At 41.0% G+C, this 19,412-nt stretch overlaps 1 protein-coding gene across 1 annotated transcript; it reads right to left on the reverse strand.

The window, feature by feature from the left end:
• Window positions 1-8,633: 8,633 nt before the first annotated feature.
• Window positions 8,634-13,645, reverse strand: LOC140860722 (uncharacterized). The gene is made up of 4 exons (XM_073263729.1): window positions 12,845-13,645; window positions 11,442-12,779; window positions 9,438-11,186; window positions 8,634-9,386 (listed from the first exon to the last, which is right to left on the reverse strand). The coding sequence occupies exons 1-4, from the start codon at window positions 13,643-13,645 to the stop codon at window positions 8,634-8,636; spliced, it is 4,641 nt and encodes a 1,546-aa protein (XP_073119830.1).
• Between the last annotated feature and the right edge of the window lie 5,767 nt (window positions 13,646-19,412).

Here is a 19,412-nt window from a genome sequence, read left to right on the forward strand (position 1 = left end):
AGATGTTGAAAAAAAAATATCTATTTATTAAAATTATTAAAGATAATAAATAATTATTTTATTTTATTATGTATTATTTCGATAACATAAAAATGATTAGATATTGAAAAATAAAAATATCTATTTATTAAAATTATTAAAGATAATAAATATTTATTTTATTATATTTTGTATTATTTCGATAACATAAAAATGATTAGATGTTGTAAAATAAAAATATCTATTTATTTAAATTATTAAAGATAATAAATATTTATTTTATTAGAGTGTGTATTATTTCAATCTAAAACAATTAACATAACAAATATTTTCACTCTAAATTTTTTATTTTGTCCTTAGATTGTGTATTATTTCGATTAATTGTAATGAAATTTTCTACATAATGCATTAAAAATATAAAAAATTATATATACAGTGAATATATAGATATATATGTTTGACAAATAAAAAATATTTTCACTGAAATTATTAAAAGAAATTATGTATATTTAATAATCTATTACCTTACCTATCTAAAAGTGTGAATAAAAGGATAAAATTTTACCATTGTGAAATAACAATTTTGCTGTTTTATTTACACTATAAGTAAGGTCATATAAAAATATATAGAGACATAAAAGTAAAAACAACATTTTATTTAGGACATAAAAGTAAATAAATATTTTTATTATACTATATGTAAATATTAATATCCATAAATACATTATATAATTTCATTAAATTGCAACTAATGAGTTCATTAATACCATTATATATTTCATTTTTTAATTATTATTTTATAAAAAAAACTATTTTTTCATTTTTCACAATTTGTTTTTATTTATTTTACACCTTATTTAATGTTAGGCAATATAAAAATATATAAGAATAAGCTAAATTTTAGTTTGTGGCTTAATTGAGTTGCAGTTAATCAAATAGATAAATAAATTTTTAAAAGAACAAAAGAAATAAATTATAACTTACGGTATTAATATAAAATTTAGAATTTAAAAAATATAAGAATATAAATCTTGAAAATAACAAAACTAAAAACTAAAATTTACGGTAATAATATTAAAAGTTAGAGTTAAAAACATATTTTTACGAAATTAATGTAGGAGTATAAATTAAATATATTACCTACCTAAAAATGTGAATAAAAAAAATAAAATTTTATCATTGTGAAATCTATCTATCTATTATCTATTACCTATCTAAAAGTGTGAATAAAAGGTTAAAGTTTTATCCTGAAATCACAAATTTGCAATTTTATTTACACTATAAGTAAAATCATATAAAATTATATAGGAATATAATATAAGTTAAATGAGAAATAATAAAAAATAATATGCAAGTTACATGACTATAAATGAATATGTATATACCAAAACAGAAAAAAAAAAACATGCGAGTTAAATGATCAAAATAAAAACAATATACAAGTGACATGATTACAAATGAAAATGTATAGTAATATGACTAAAAACCAAAACATTAAGTTACAAGATTGAAATTACAAATTCACCATTAACATGACTAAAAATGAAAAAAAAATGATAATTGTATTATTTCAGTTGATTTTCATAATAAATAATTAAAGTCTATATGATTTTTATTATAAGGGCGTGAAAATCTCAATAATTATAAAAAATAATAAATAGATATATTATATAAACAAAGTGTCACCACGTGCATCGCACGTGCTGTTTACTAGTATATATATATATATATTCATTCTAATCATTCTAATCCATCCAAAATGCACCCTTAAATATTCGTGATGACACCAAATGACCGAAATTAGGGAGGTAAATGGATGAAATCGAGTCTAATAATAATAATAATAAATTATGGATCGAGATCGATTCGATGTTCGAAAATTTCAAATATTTAATTCAAGATCGACTCGAAATGAAGTTCGAATTCGAAATTCGGCTCAAAGTATTCGAACCTATTCGTGAACTATTCAAAGATATAAAATTCGAAAATTTCGTAATTACTGCATTATGTATTGTAATTATATGGAAAGAAAATAGAAATTGACACTTGTAAAATTTGTGTGACAATTTGTTTTGTCGTGAACTAATAGTTAAAATATCATAACATAAAATACTTATACGAGTTACAGAAATTTGAGACTTGTATATATTTTATTTTCCAGCGTTCATATATATTACATATATCTTTACTGATCACATGGTATACATTTGTTACTCACAATCAAAGTCATAATTTTAAAACAAAAACACAATAAAATCCATTAATTTACCTTCCAAAGATAAAAAACGAGATATGAATCTGCCACCATGCATATATAAATATATTTCAATAACTCCATTTTTTTATTTTTTTTTTAAAGGAATAACTCCATTTTTTTCCAACCAAAAACTATATCAGTTTTTTAGCAAACAAAGGAGAAGTCAGATAGGCCATACATATGGATGGTTCGATCCTACTCCATGGGATAGGTGGAATTTTTTTATTGGTTCAAATCATGGGGGTCTCATATTAATTATGTGGGGCCCACATAATTTGACCAATCATGTGCTTCCACCTATCACATGGGGTAAAACCCATGGGATAGGATGAAATTTTTCCATATATAGGGACATTTTTCGACGCAAACGCAGTGTGCTTCCCGGAGCAGTAGACCAGAATCCATCTTCTTTAAAAATAAAAAAATAAAAATCCAGCCCATTTTTTTCCCAACCCACAAAACCTTAGCTACTAAAAAAAAGGCAAAATTGAAGGGAAATTGAATTGTGGAGATTTGGTCAATTACCCGTTAATACGATCGACAATTATATATACTAGCAATCATGCATATACATTGTGTGTAACATAATTGTATTCTATAAAATACAACAATGAGTCAATGAGTGATATATATATATATATATATATATATATATATATATATATATATAGAGTTTTTTTCACTTTCAAGTGCCCACCTATCATGTTTACTATCATGTCCATCACATCTTTATCACATTCAATAGAATAGTGTCACATCATTGGTGGGCATAGTAATGGGCATGATAGGTAGGCACTTGAAAAAAACTCATATATATATATATATGCGCACGCTTGACGGCCAAGTCTACACTACACCCATGATTGACGGCCAAGTCTACACTACACTATATTATTGAATATGTTGCGTGAATGTTATAAATTTATGTAAAATAAAATAAAGGAGTTATCATTCAAGAGTTGTCGGCCCTCTATTAGCTTCTAGTAAAGTAGCTATTAGAGTTATCATTCGATCAAGACCTCCGATCCGAACCATTGCTATGATAATCTAATCTTTGCACCGAACGAAATTTGAACCATTAATTAATTATTAAAATCACTAATCATTAATTTCTCATCAGAAATAATTTTATTACAAAATTTATCTACTCAAACTCATTATTTTGATTACTTTGAAAAAGCTGCAATTTTGTTTTGTTTTTTTGTTTTTTGTTTTTATCTTTGTTACTGCGATTTCGATTCTTTATATTTTTATATTTTATTTTTAGTCATGTATGTTTCGATTTTTGGTAATTTAAGTCATTTTGTTTTGAAAATGCTTATGCAGTATACTCGTCAAATCCACATCATTACAGCATTGGTGACACATCAGCGCTACATCAGATAAAAGACTGAAATTGCTAAAATATATATATATATATATATATATAATAAAGATAACGGATAAAAATTAAAATCTAAAAATATAAAATATTAAAATCGCAAAATCACATGACTAAAAACACAAATTTGATCATCTTCAATAACAGCCAGCAGTTGATCTGATCCAAAGACAAAACAAACTCTACCTACAGCTCACAGAAACTCATATATTATATATATATATATATATATATATATATATATATATTGATGTGATTATCACAAAATGACTACCCGGGGATGGGTAAATTCCCGAGCGAAAAAGGTAAGTGAAGATACAAAATATATGATTATCTTGTCCGTTTTGAGACGAAGTTCTACCCGCCTTCCCTCTTTTTTTTTTTTGAGAGTCTGCCATTCCTTTGCCCCCCAGAATGGGCTTTTATACTCGCCCACCCGGGTCCTTAATGATTACTGGGTATGGCCTTACTGACAACTTTTAGGGTGATAAGATGGTTATCACGTGTGATTTAGACCCCCATAATTTTCGGACAGAGCCCATTCCTTTGGCTCGTGTTTAGTAATGATTGGATTTGTGATTTGACCCTGACATACTTCAAATAAACGTGGCCGTTTTATGGCCCTAAAAATAGAAAGGCCGGGGCCCCACTGGTGTTCCTTTCCTTTCCTAATTTCCGAAGGCTTACTCCGGGAGGCTCTAGCTCCCAGGCCCCCTCAATGATTACTGGGTATGGCCTTACTGACAACTTTTAGGGTGATAAGATGGTTATCACGTGTGATTTAGACCCCCATAATTTCCGGACAGAGCCCATTCCTTTGGCTCGTGTTTAGTAATGATTGGATTTGTGATTTGACCCTGACATACTTCAAATAAACGTGGCCGTTTCCTGGCCCTAAAAATAGAAAGGCCGGGGCCCCACTGGTGTTCCTTTCCTTTCCTAATTTCCGAAGGCTTACTTCGGGAGGCTCTAGCTCCCAGGCCCCTTACCCGGGTTCCTTTCGATCTCCTGTATCGGTCCGGATGCTAAGACCTCCCATGTTAAGCCTTTCTTGCAGATCCCAGGTTACTGCCCTCAAGTCCCGGGTTCTTTAACATGTCGTAGTTACACCATCCTCTCGAGTCCAATCCACCCGGGGTATCGTCATCCCGGGTATGTGATATCATCACACTTCCTAAAGATAGTCAGGCTAGGACCTACTCCGCTGTCCCGAGAGGCTAATACCATCTTTCCGGATCCAATCACCCGGGGTATCGTCATCCCGGGTATGTGATATCATCACACTTCCTAAAGATAGTCGGGCTAGGACCTGCTCCGCTGTCCCGAGAGACTAATACCATCTTTCCGGGTCCAATCCACCCGGGGTATCGTCATCTCGGATATGTGATATCATCACACTTCCTAAAGATAGTCGGGCTAGGACCTGCTCCGCTGTCCCGAGAGACTAATACCATCTTTCCAGGTCCAATCCACCCGGGGTATCGTCATCCCGGGTCCTATCTCCCGGGGTATCTACCCGGGAGTTTCTACCCTTACGTCAGCCCTAGACGCTTCGTAGTGCGTCTGTCAGAGAATTTGTCAGACGTCGCTTCAGCTTCTTGAGCACGCTTTGCGTATCTCTGCCATTTATTTCAAAATACATGGCTCTGATTATTTTGGCCCCCTTTTAGTATTTAATCCTTCGCGACCCTTCCTTCTTCTTCTCATCGTCTTTCTTCTCGAACTCATTACCCTTTGGCTTTCAGCGACTGTGCTTTCAGTTCCGTTGTCCGCTTCCCTGCATCCCTTATTCGCTTTAATTTCTGTAAGTTTTATTTCAATGTCTACAAGTACCTCATCTACCTCTGGAGCGAATGCCAAAGGCTCGCCCAGAGACAAGGAGCCAAGCGGTAGCTCGAGCGATGCTCGCTCTGCTTCTGCGCTGCTTTCCCGACCTTCTTCTTTTAAGCAAGCTTCCCGATTCCCGACGAAGCCTTCCGCTGCTTCTTCCTCTCGCCCCAAAGGAAAAGGCAAACAAAAAGTTAAGAACCCAAAACCCCTATCTTTTGTGCCCTCTTCCTTGGGCGGTACACTTACCTTCCTAGCACCCTCTCCCAAGGGGCCGCGGAGGAACTTCGTGGCTCAGGGGAAATCCCTTTATCCTATTCCTTATTCCGTCCTCTACCTTGGAGTACTCCTGATACTCCTCCTCCCGGTTGCTACACATTTTTCCGAGACCAGATTCGGAGTGGCCTTCTATTTCCCATTCCTCCTTTCTACCTAGATGTTGCCGACTTCTTTCACGTTACTGTTAATCAATTCCACCCGAACTCCTTTCGAATAATGGCCTCGACCTATATCCTCTTTAAAATGCACAACTTAGCCATCACCCCTCTGATTTTGCACTACTTTTTTTCTTGTCGTTTCAACGAAGGAGCTTTTTCCCTGGCCGCACGGCTGAATGCTCGTTTTCTTTCCGATATCCCCTCATCTTTAAAGGGATGGAAAGAGCGGTATTTTTTTATTCAACCCCCGGCTCCTTTCCCTTTTAGGACCGGGTTCTTATCTAGTCTCCCTCCTCAACCTGAGCTTCCCGAACATTATAAGGTTGAGGAACCTTATACTCGTAGTTTGACCTTAGTCAAGAATAGGACATTTTCCTCCCCTGCCTTATTAACGAACGATAACATCATAGCCTACGGGTTGGGCACCCGGGTGGAAGATCTCCTTGACCAGATGATCAATGCATACGGCGACCCGGGGGCTCAACCTGGTAATGGCTGTTCTTTGACTTTCTTTACACTACTTTATTATTAATACGTACACGTACTCACATTTGTTCCTTTGGTGCAGAGCCATCAGATATGATCAGGGAAGAGTTCGCCCGGCGGGCAGCCGAGAGGAAGGCTGCTAAAGAGAAAACCCAAGCCCTAGCCGAGCGAAGGAAAAAGGCCCGTAGGGAGGAAAAGAGTCCTATTCATCCGCAAAGTCTTTTGCGTTTACCCACCGTGGTAGTCCCTCCGTCTACAGTGCCGATTCTTTCAGCTGTGCTCTCTCCCCCTTCAAGCGCTGCTGTTGCCGGGAATTCTGTGACGGCGCTATGCCCACCTCGACTTGCTTCCCAAGCCCAGCTATCTTTGTCATCGGAGGACTTGGAAGATGAGGTACCGCTTTCCCATCGTAAGAGAAAAATCGGCCAGGTATCCCAGATGATCTACCTGACGGACTCGAAGGACATCCTGCTGTCCAAGGACCTGGCCTCATCTGCTCCTATTTCTTCTATGGCCCTTCGGGCCCCGGGCTGGGACGCTTCTGTCTCTGCGAGTGACCCCATTTCTCACGCCTGGGGTGACCAAGTGGATTCTACCTCCTGGGGCTCTCGATTTCCTCTGTTCTTATCAGGGACAGCCTCCTCCAAAGTTGCCCAAATCCAAAGCTTGCTCTCCCCGGAAGACCACTCTTTACTGGCAGCTCGTGGTATCACCTCCAAACTATCGGAGGGTGTTTCTCATGCTTATACGGTAAACTCTGCCCTTTAGATACCTAAAAAAAGTGCTTGTGCACGTCTTTATTTAATCCCTTGGCTGCGTTGGATGCAGGGCTTATGCATGCTGACCAATGCCCTTGATGAGGCGAACGCTAGTCTCGCCCGAGAGAGCGAGAGGTGCAGCTCTTTTGAGGATCATATCACCCTGCTTCAATCGCAGGCAACCGCCCTATGAGAGACTCATGAAGCGGAGGTTCGATCCCACCGAGATTTGCTGGAGGGTTTTCGGGCGGATGTGGCGTGGGTGGAGGACAGATGGCAGCGTAAGCTAGTTGAGATCCAAGATCGCCGCTCTTCCGAGATTCAATCTTTGGAGGCTCAAATAGAGCAAATTACCCGGGAGCTTGGTCAAGTTCGGCAGGAAAAAGACCTGGCTTTGAACGCCATGAGTGGGCTTCAGGCTTCCGCGGAGGTGATGCAGAATCAGTTGGTAATCGCCCGTACGGAGGCGGATATGCATCATTCTTCAGCTCTGGATGCTGCCCAGGCTTTGGAGGAGCGGTTTGGCACCGAAGTTGAATGGCAGAATTTTTTCCTTTCCTCCAAGGAGTTCGAGCAGACGGTGATGGATAAGTCCTTCGACTTCTTCACCCAAGGCTTTGACCTCTGTTCTACTCAGTACGAGGCAGCTGGCCTGATGCGGGAAGGAGTTCCAGATCTTAATTTGGCCATTGCTTCTCTACCCTCCGGTACTGAAAATGAAGGAGAAGGGCCCCAGGAAAGGGTAGACGCCAGCGAAGAGCAGAAATTTCAAGAGGGAACCGACCCCTCGGGTTCTTAGATTTAGACTATTCATCGGAGCTTTTAGGCTTGGGCTCCTAACTTTTACACATGTATATTTTGTTTGTTAAGGAAAAAACTTTGCTTTTGATTCACCTCTTTATTCGAATGATTTTTTCTGTATGCTTGGATAAATCCTTTGTTTTGATATACCACGAGGGTGGCCTACTCCCACGGCCATTTCGATGCCCGAGCGCCAGGAATCCTGGGCTTTTTTTTTTTTTTTTGGTACCAGGGTGGTGGATCACCTGGGTTTTTTGGTGTCAGGGTGGCAGATCACCTGGACTTACATGGCTCGTGAATTACCATGGGCCTTTGAGTACCAGGGTGGTGGATCACCTGGGTTTACATGGCTCGTGAATTACCACGGGCCTTTGAGTACCAGGGTGGGGGATCACCTGGGTTTACATGGCTCATGAATTACCATGGGCCTTTGAGTACCAGGGTGGTGGATCACCTGGGTTTACATGGCTCGTGAATTACCACGGGTCTTTGAGTATTTTTGCAATTTACAATAGATCAAAACATACCTTTTATTTATACAAATGGCAGAAACATAATTTATAGGCGTATATGTACTTTTAAGGATAATAAGACTTAAGATGCAGAGTATTCCAGGGCCTCTGTAGGACTTTGCCCCCGCTGTCCTCAAAATACCAGGCGCTCCTTCCTATCCTCCGAATTACTTTGTAAGGTCCTTCCCACTTTGCTTATAGCTTCTTTACCCCTCCTGCCGAGTTAACTTTCTTCAGTACCAAATCTCCTATCTGGAATTCCCTGGTTTTGACCTTTTGATTGAACGCCTTGACTATCCTGCTCCGATAGGCTTCCATTTGAATAGCGGCCCGTTCTTTTTTTTCTTCAATCAGGTCTAATTCTTGCGTCCTGTCCATGGTTTCTCCCTCTTGGTGAGCTCTCACCCGGGGGGAGGTTTGTCCTATTTCCACTGGGATCACAGCCTCGGACCCATACACCAAGCTGAAGGGTGTTTCTCCTGTGGCCGTCCTGGGGGTAGTGCGGTAAGACCATAGCACACCGGGAACCTCCTCCACCCAACTTTTACCGGCACCAAAAAGTCGGGTTTGTAAAGTTTGGATGATAGTCCTGTTAGTTACTTCCGTTTGTCCGTTGCTTTGGGGGTACGCCACGGAAGTGAATACCTGCTTTACCATCATCTCTGTGCACCAATCTTTTATTTTCTTTCCCTGGAACTGCCTCCCATTGTCTGAGACAAGCTTCCGAGGCAAACCAAACCGGCAGACAATGTTCTTCCAAATAAATCCCAACACCGCCTCTTCAGTGATTCTTGCTAATGGCTCAGCCTCCACCCATTTAGAGAAATAATCCACTGCCACCAGTAAGAACTTTTTCTGTCCGGGGCCCACAGGAAATGGTCCCACGATATCCATGCCCCACTGATCAAAAGGGCAGGATGCCCACATCGGTTGTAACTCCGCCGCTGGCTTATGAGAAAAGTTCCCAAACCTTTAGCATCCTTCACACGTCTTGACTACCTGCCGGGCATCCTGCTGCAGTGTGGGCCACCAATATCCCGCCAATAGGGTACGCCGGACCAAGCTCAGAGCCCCTCCGTGATCTCCGCAATAGCCTTCGTGTATTTCCTGAAGTACATACCTCACTTCTCCTTGGGCTAGGAACCTTAGCAAGGGACCCTGAAAAGATCGCCGGTACAACTTTTCATTAATCAGGGTGAATCGAGCTACCTGCCTCCTGAGCTTCCGGGCATGTGCCTCCTCCCCAGGAAGGATTCCTGTCTGCAAGTATTCTACAAGGGGAGCCATCCAGGATCTCTCCGAGGCCTCTTCTTCCCTTTCTTCAATGACTATCACCGACCCGGACTGTTGTATCACCTCCCGGCTATCAATACCAGTGAGGGATGATGCCACCCTGGCTAGGGCGTCTGCCTCCGCATTATGATCCCTGGGAATTTGCTCAATGATCCAGCTAGAAAATTCTTCTCCCTGCTGTTTGATAAGTCCCACATACTCCTGCAATCTCTTCTCTCTGATACTAAAAGTTCCCTGGACTTGCTGTACTACCAGTTGAGAATCCGAATATACAATCACATGCCTGGCTCCCGCCTCCCGAGCCAATTTCAAGCCCGAGATTACTGCTTCATACTCCGCTTCATTGTTTGACTTGAAAGATGATAATCTTATCGCCACTTTAGTTTTTTCCTGAGTGGGAGAAATGAGGATCACCCCCACTCCGCTTCCTTCCAAACTGCTGGCCCCATCCACAAAGATTCTCCACACTTCCTCCTGTCCAAATGTGATGACCTCGGTCAGAAAGTCAGACAAAGCTTGTGCCTTAATAGCTGCCCGAGGCATGTACTCTATATCGTATTCTCCCAATTCTACTGCCCACTTAACCAATCGACCTGAAGCATCTGGTTGAGTCATCACCCGGCCCAAGGGGCTATTGGTCAGGACGGTGACCGGATGCGATAGGAAGTAAGGTCGGAGCTTTCGGGCAGTCAAAATAAGGGCCAGGGCCATCTTTTCCATTTCACTGTATCGGATCTCGGGCCCCTTCAGAGCATGACTTACATAATAAACTGGCTTTTTATCTCCTCCCTCTTCCTTTATTAACACCGTGCTCACAGCAAACTCTGTCATGGAGATATAAACCCACAATCTCTCCCCTGGTTCGGGCTTAACCAGGATGGGCAGATTTTCCATATGCTCCTTTAATTCCTGGAAAGCCCGTTCACAATCCTCACTCCATCCAAATATCTGGGCCTTCCTCAACACCTGAAAGAAAGGATGACTCCGGTGGGCAGACCGAGCAACGAAACGAGACAGGGCAGTGACTCTTCCAGTCAACCGCTGCACTTCCCTAATGGAGGAGGGTGATGGCATCTCCCTCAGGATTTTTACTTTCTCCGGGTTTACCTCTATTCCTCTCTTGGTCACTACGAATCCCAAGAATTTCCTACTTTTCACTCCGAACACACACTTGGCCGGGTTAAGCTTCACCCCGTACCTTCGCAAGGTACCAAAGGTTTCTTCCAAGTCAGGAATAAAATGGTTCCTGGTCCTGGATTTCACCAGGATATCATCCACATATACCTCGACATTTCGGCCCAATTGATTTTTGAAAACTCTGTCCATCATCCTTTGATAGGTGGCTCCTGCATTCTTTAACCCAAAAGGCATAACCACATAACAAAACGTTCCTCCTGACGTAACAAAACTGACCTTATCCTGATCTTCCCTAGCCAGGGGAATTTGATGGTATCCCTGGTAAGCATCCATAAAGCAAAGCAGCTCATAACCAGAGGTAGAATCTACTAACTGGTCAATCCGGGGGAGGGGATAGCAGTCCTTGGGGCAGGCTTTGTTTAAGTCTCGGAAATCTATGCACATCCTCCATTTCCCTGTACTTTTGGGTACCAGCACTACGTTAGATAACCAAGTAGGAAACTGTACCTCTTTAACGTGCCCCGCTTCCAGAAGTTCCCGGACTTGCTCAGCAATGACCTAGTCTTTTTATACCCCGAAGTGTCTCTTCTTTTGTCTGACGAGCCGGGATCCTGAGAGGATATTTAGCCTATGTTCTGCCAAATGGTCCGGGACTCCAGTTAGCTCCTTGGGAGACCAGGCAAACACATCCGCGTTCTGGGTTAGGCAGATCTTTAATTGCTCAACCAAAGAAGGCTCCATCCCCCGAGCCACCCTGGTGATCTTCCCTGGCTGTCCAGGCACTACCTCCACCTCCTCATTTTCTTCTTTTACTTCTTCTACCGCGCACACCTCTTTTTGTCTGGAACCATCTCTCCTCTCCGTCCCTCGTGCCCTCTTGTTATCCACCCGGATGGTGTCCGCATAACACCGTCGGGATGAGTGTTGATCTCCCTTTACTTCGCCCACTCGATCCCCCACCGGGAATTTGATCTTTTGGTGGTAAGCGAAAGAGACAGCCCTAAAGGCATTTAAGGCCGGCCTTCCCAGAATAATATTATAGGAAGATGGGGCCTCCACCACGGTGAAGAGGGCCATGACAGTCTTCTTTATATCGCCCGATCCTAACGTAATAGGCAGCCGTACTTCTCCTTTAGGCCGAATGATATGTCCTGCAAACCCATACAGGGATTTTTTTACAGGGTTAACCTCACATCCCCGCAAGTCCATTTGCTCGAATGCATCCTGGAAAATGACATTCACAGAACTCCCCGAATCCACAAACACCCTTCTTATGTCATAGTTAGCCACCTGCGCTCGGATGAGTAAAGCATCGTTGTGGGGTAAACACACTCCCTCCAAATCCTCGGGCCCAAAGGTAACGACTGGGCAGGGATCTGGTCTCCGGGCCTCGATTCCCAGGACCTCTCTTTTGCTCCAAGATTTTCGAGCCCTATTAGAGTCCCCATCAGTGGATCCTCCCGAAGTCATGTTGATCACCCCTTTGGAAGATCCCTCTCGGGGTCCTTTGTCAGGCCCCCGTGACGCTACCTCCCGTGCTTTCGAGGGGTCAGGCCTATTGTCTCGTGAGATGTCAAACCGGGGTACCCAGGGGCGTCCCCTCTGCTTTTTCTCCACATGCTTTGTTTCCTCGGGCACAGGCTGTCCTGGTTCCACGACGAGCCTCCGACACTTGCTAGTGTCGTGTGTGTTAACCCGGTGTATCGAACAGTATTTTCCCGGCCTTTTTGGAGGCAACAGCTGGACATTCTCCTCACACAAGTGTATTTCCCGATCCCGGGCTACCCTGTGAGGAGCAAAAGCAGCAAGCCTCCCCGGTTGATCCTGCCTTCTTCTTCCTTGACTACCCTGGTTTCCTCTCTCCTTTTGCTCTTCCCTCCTGTCCTTCTCCCTCTTTTGTCGCTGGGCCTCCTCCATATTGATATATTTCTCGGCTCAAGCCAAGAGGTTCTCGAAGTACTGGGGGCCCTCTTGACCAGAGACCGAAAGAATTCTCCTTCTCTGAGCCCTTGCGTGAAAGCAGTGATTTTGGTTTCAGGTGCACATGCAGGCACTTCCAAGGCCACTCTATTGAACTTTTTAATGTAAGCTCTTAGAGACTCCTCGTTCAGCTGCTTTATCTCGAAGAGGCTGAGAGTGGTTTTCTTGTATCGCTTGCTGCTGCTGAAGTGTTGCAAAAAGACCTCCCGGAATTCTTTGAAAGTCTTAATGCTTCCTTCCTCCAGATTTTCGAACCATCTCTGGGCGGAGTCCACCAAGGTAGTTAGAAATACCTTGCATTTGATTTGATCCCCATAACAATGCAACATTGCCACATTCTCAAACCGGGTTACATGCTCCTCGGGATCAGCGCTGCCATCATACTCTTTGATTTTGGCGGATTTGAAATAGACTGGCAATGGCTCCCCAATGATTTCCGGAGAGAAGGGACAGCCCAAACTTTTGATCCGTGCGGATTCCCGCGGGTCAGTATTCTCCAGTTTTTGTATTTTTTGCTTCAACATTTCCAGCTCCCCTGCCATGGTGACATTTGTCGATCCCGCATGTGAATTTCCCTCATCCTCCACGTGTATGCCTTTACTCTTCTCTTTCTCGGGCCTCGGTCCTGGCTCTCCTTCCCCTTCGACTTCTTTTTCTTTATCCTTCCTTTGGCCCTCCTTTTCTCCTTGTTGTATCGCCATGATTTTTTGTAGAGCCGCGTCCACCATAGCGTCCACTTGCTCCTGGATTGAGGCCACTGCTCGACGAGAGCTTTCAGGATCATCGATGATGGTCATATCTACGCCTTAGACTCAAGTTTCCCACAGACGGTGCCAATGATGTGATTATCACAAAATTACTACCCGGGGATGGGTAAATTTCCGAGCGAAAAAGGTAAGTGAAGATACAAAATATATGATTATCTTTTCCGTTTTGAGACGAAGTTCTACCCGCCTTCCCTCTTTTTTTTTTTGAGAGTCTGCCCTTCCTTTGCCCCCCAGAATGGGCTTTTATACTCGCCCACCCGGGTCCTCAATGATTACTGGGTATGGCCTTACTGACAACTTTTAGGGTGATAAGATGGTTATCACGTGTGATTTAGACCCCCATAATTTCCGGACAGAGCCCATTCCTTTGGCTTGTGTTTAGTAATGATTGGATTTGTGATTTGACCCTGACATACTTCAAATAAACATGGACGTTTCCTGGCCCTAAAAATAGAAAGGCCGGGGCCCCACTGGTGTTCCTTTCCTTTCCTAATTTCCGAAGGCTTACTCCGGGAGGCTCTAGCTCCCAGGCCCCCTCAATGATTACTGGGTATGGCCTTACTGACAACTTTTAGGGTGATAAGATGGTTATCACGTGTGATTTAGACCCCCATAATTTCCGGACAGAGCCCATTCCTTTGGCTTGTGTTTAGTAATGATTGGATTTGTGATTTGACCCTGACATACTTCAAATAAACATGGACGTTTCCTGGCCCTAAAAATAGAAAGGCCGGGGCCCCACTGGTGTTCCTTTCCTTTCCTAATTTCCGAAGGCTTACTCCGGGAGGCTCTAGCTCCCAGGCCCCCTCAATGATTACTGGGTATGGCCTTACTGACAACTTTTAGGGTGATAAGATGGTTATCACGTGTGATTTAGACCCCCATAATTTCCGAACAGAGCCCATTTCTTTGGCTCGTATTTAGTAATGATTGGATTTGTGATTTGACCCTGACATACTTCAAATAAACGTGGCCGTTTTCTGGCCCTAAAAATAGAAAGGCCGGGGCCCCACTGGTGTTCCTTTCCTTTTCTAATTTCCGAAGGCTTACTCCGGGAGGCTCTAGCTCCCAGGCCCCTTACCCGGGTTCCTTTCGATCTCCTGTATCGGTCCGGATGCTAAGACCTCCCAGGTTAAGCCTTTCTTGCAGATCCCAGGTTACTGCCCTCCATTCCCGGGTTCTTTAACATGTCGTAGTTACACCATCCTCTCGAGTCCAATCCACCCGGGGTATTGTCATCCCGGGTATGTGATATCATCACACTTCCTAAAGATAATCGGGCTAGGACCTGCTCCGCTGTCCCGAGAGGCTAATACCATCTTTCCGGGTCCAATCCATCCGGGGTATCGTCATTTCGGGTATGTGATATCATCACACTTCCTAAAGATAGTCGGGCTAGGACCTGCTCCGCTGTCCCGAGAGACTAATACCATCTTTTCGGGTCCAATCCACCCGGGGTATCGTCATCCCGTGTAGTGACCCTTACCCGGATCACCTACTAAACAGAACTTATGCATGCAATTAACTTAATAAAACAGATATCAGAATAAAACTACGGAAACCAATAACATTATACAATCCCAAGAAAAGGAATCTGTAATTATCCAATAATATACAACCAAATCGAATAGCTGTATAAACCCAAACAACAGTAATAAAGCCTAGACGAAGCTCCAGCTGGCCAACCACTGACTAGCCCCTCCTGGATCCACCCTCCTCGTCCAATCGCAAACCTGCCCCATGGAATAGGGTGTCCAGAAAATACAGAGTACGAGACGTGAGCATAAAACGCTCAGTGCGAGAGTATGAGTATACATGCATGCAAAGTGAACTCCCTATAGACTCGAGGTCAAGGATCAGATAACAGAGACAGACCGGGCCCTGGTATGTAGCACGTTGTGCCGTCGCTTCAGGAGGTGGCTCCCATACCGAGATAATTGTGGATACGCCGGACCCAAATCGATGGAAGTCCATCCACTAACAGGATAGGGTACAACCCTACTACAGACATCTCGAAGGAGATACAGCAAGATGCAAATGAATGCAGCATAATATCATGGCATATAACTCATGCAGTCATATAATACATGCATACTCAGTCAGGATATCTCGAACAGTACTTTCGTACCTCAAATACCAGGTAGACACTACCAGCTCTAAGTCCAAGCCTAAAGTCCGCCTACACAGCGAAATGATACCACTATCATCAAAGTGCTCTAAAAGCCTTAACTAAGCTATTGCATACTCCTAAATATTTATAGGAAGCAAAAGCTATACCTTCGTCCGTCGTTAGCCCTTTGATGTCGATGCCTCCAGAACTTGGGCACAACTCCGCTACGACTATCGAACGCCTCTCCGACCTCCGGACCAAGCCTAAGAAGACTAGAACAGCTCGAATATGACTAGAAATAGGGAGGAAATCCGGAATTGGCAAGGAGAAATGAAGTCTCGGCCTTCTATTTATAGACAATGATCGGAGCCTCCGATCCTCGATCGGAACGTCCGAACCTGGATCGGAACGTCCGATCCTGCCATCGGAGCTTCCGAAGATCCTGATCTGCCACGTGTCAAAATATCACTTGATGACTCCGGATAGGGGTGATCGGAGCCTCCGGTCCTGATCGGAGCTTCCGATCCAGCCACACGTCATGGATGACGTAATATCATCGGTGCCTCCGATCCTCATCGGAGCTTCCGATCGTCCCTTCGGAGCTTCCGATCCGTCCAATCCCCAATTTATTTAATTAGCATTAATCCTTAATTACTCAATTAGGGTTCGGGCTATTACATCCCGGGTATGTGATATCATATATATATATACATATATATATATATATATATTCCATCATGATCCTCATCAAAACCAAATTCATGATCAATTTCATCAATATCATGATCGTCAGTACCATCCAAATAATCCAAAATGTCCGAAGCAGAAAACCCTAAGAGCGAGCTTCAAGCCACCGAAACCATCGGCGAGCCTCCAATTAATGCCGTATGCAGATCGCACTTTGTAGAGTCCCTTAACTTTTAACAGAAGATAAAGCCACTGAAACCTCAAACCATCATATATGTGGAACAATCGAGACACAAGATAAAGCCACTAAACCTCAAACCATCATGATTTCTACAATTACGTAGTTAGATGTACTTTAAAAATTTAATATTTGAATATGATATTTAGAATCGATAATCAAAATTGTAAAATGATGCTTGTGTCTGAACTTCACTATTAAAAAAACATATATGATCATGGGGTCTGGCACAATACATGTGCAAAAAAAGTACATTTTGAACCTAATTTATCTTCCCTTGGCAAGTAATCTTAGTGACCTAAAGTTTTATCTCAAAAATAAAACATTATATACGCAATTAAGCCGTATTTGTATTCTTCTTGCTCATGTGTTGTGTCAAACCCCATGATCATACATGTTATTTTAATAATGGAGTTTAAATACAAGCATCACTTTATAAATTTGATGAATCGATTGTAAATATCAAATTCAAATGTTGAATTTTAAAAGTACGTCTAATTAATAAATATAAAATTAACTCCGTCTGAGTTATATAAACTTTATCTTCTGTCTCGATTGTTCCACATATATAATCTAATTTATGTATTTATTAGTTGTATTTTTTTTTATTTACTAATATATCTTATTAAACAAATTTTAAAAAACATACTACAATTTTTTAAGATAATTGAGGGAATAACGTCCAACAATTTTTTGGGATAGAAGAAATTAGGGCCGGCAAAATTCAAAAAATTCTCAACCTTTTCCGATTCTCAACTCGTTTTCGTCCCGAACTTTTTTCAATCCGAATGGTCGGAATTTTTTTCGTCCCGATCAATTTCAAGATCGGGATCGGGATAGGAAAATCTATCCGACGAGATTTTCGACCCGACCCGACCCGAATATATTAATAATATTTTTAAATTAAAAAAATAGAATTTTTTTATAATTTTCTGTTTTAATATGAATGTTTTATAATTATCTACCATAAAATTATTTTTTATATTTATATTTATCTTTTTTAATATTAACATTGAGTTATAAATTTTTATTTAATTTTTTTAATTATTACGAATAATTATATATTTTTATTGTATTAATTAAGTAGTTGTTTTAGTTTATTTCTAATAGTTATACACAAAGAAATATTAATTTATTTGAGTTTTTCATAAAAATTTTAATTTATTTCAGTTTCTTCATAAAAAAAAATTTAAAAAATATTTTCATAGAATTTTTTTAAAAAATGTTGTTCGGGATTATCCTCTCTCGACCCGATGGGATCCCGAAAATTCGGGTCCCGACACTTCTCGGGTGCGGGATCGGGAGAAAAAAAATATCACAATTCTTATCGGGACGGGAATCGGGTAAGGGGATTAAGGGACGAGTCCCGACCCAATCCACCTCTAGAAGAAATATATTTTATTTACATCCATTAATTATTGTAATTTCATTATTTTCTCAATTTTAATCAACCAAACTAAATATATTTACAATCAAAGAACATGATTTAAAAGTAGACAGGAAATTGAATTATGGAGGTTTGGTCAATTACACGTTAATACGATCGACAATTTTATATATATATATGCTTGATGGCCAAGTCTACACTACACCCATAATTGACTATATATTATTGAACATGTTGCGTGAATGTTATAAATTTATGTAAAATAAAATAAAGGAGTTATCATTCAAGAGTTGTCGCCCCTCTGATATTAAAAAAAAAAAAAAAAAAAAAAAAAAGGGGGGGGCCTCATGTGAGAAATAAATCGAGGGATGTGTATGAGCGAGTCCTAAAGGAGGAAGCAACATGACCAACCCCCAGAGCATATCCCCACAATGTTTCAGCAGGAATATGCTCCACACGAGAATCTAACTCGCAAAACGCTGGAAAATTTCTTCCTACGTCACCTCATACCTTACCAACTCACATATGCCCATGTGTGCGTTGTCGCCCCTCTAATAGCTTCTAGGTAAAGTAGCTTTACATATAATTATCTAAATTTACTACGCTAGCAAATTCTTCTTCTTTCTCTTTTTTTGGCCGCTGCAGCCAAGTGTTATGCCATTCCGAATAGAACAAAATTATAAAAGATCACTTGAGAAGAAATTTACAAGAAATTAATTAAGCTATATGATATCTAACATCAGTTTGTTTATTTTGTGCACAGGGTTTATTAGGGGAAATACTTTTTTTGGTCCATTAACTTGTCCATGTTTTGGTTTTGGTCCATTAACTTTTTCGATGTGGATTTTGATACACTAACTTTTCATTTCAATGATTTTTGGTCCAACTGCATGCGTGTCAGCTTCTGATTGGTCCACATCATCATTTTGGACCAATCAGAAGTTGACACGTATGCAGTTGGACCAAAAATAATTGAAAGTGAAAAGTTAATGTACCAAAACTCACATCGAAAAAGTTAATGGACCAAAACCAAAATGAAGTAATGTTACTGAACCAAAAAACTTATTTTTCCGGTTTATTAATTAATGATTATTCATAATTAAGTTTATTAAGATTGTGGGTGTGCGAACAATTTCATGTCATGTGGTAATAATCTCTTCGAAAAACTTCATATATGTAGCCCACTTTAATTTGTGGATGGGAAAGCTCAAAAATAGATGTATTAATGAAAAATCAATACATGGGATAAAATAACGATATATAGATATCAATTTTTTTTTAATATAGAATTGAAGTCAAATATTAAATATTCAATAACAATTTTTAATCTATCAATATATATTATTCTTTGCATCAAGAGCTGTTTTAAGGTTCA

The sequence above is a fragment of the Henckelia pumila genome, chromosome 4 (genome assembly GCF_033568475.1).
Source record: "Henckelia pumila isolate YLH828 chromosome 4, ASM3356847v2, whole genome shotgun sequence".
Lineage (NCBI taxonomy): Eukaryota > Viridiplantae > Streptophyta > Magnoliopsida > Lamiales > Gesneriaceae > Henckelia > Henckelia pumila.

Excerpts from the sequence above, each read along its gene's own strand:
- LOC140860722 (XM_073263729.1), bottom strand. The coding sequence starts at position 13,645 with ATGACCATCATCGATGATCCTGAAAGCTCTCGTCGAGCAGTGGCCTCA. Across the intron at positions 12,780-12,844 it reads GAGAATTCTTTCGGTCTCTG|GAGGCCCAGCGACAAAAGAG; the intron begins GTCAAGAGGGCC and ends ATCAATATGGAG. Across the intron at positions 11,187-11,441 it reads AAAAGAAGAGACACTTCGGG|GGATACCATCAAATTCCCCT; the intron begins GTATAAAAAGAC and ends GATGCTTACCAG.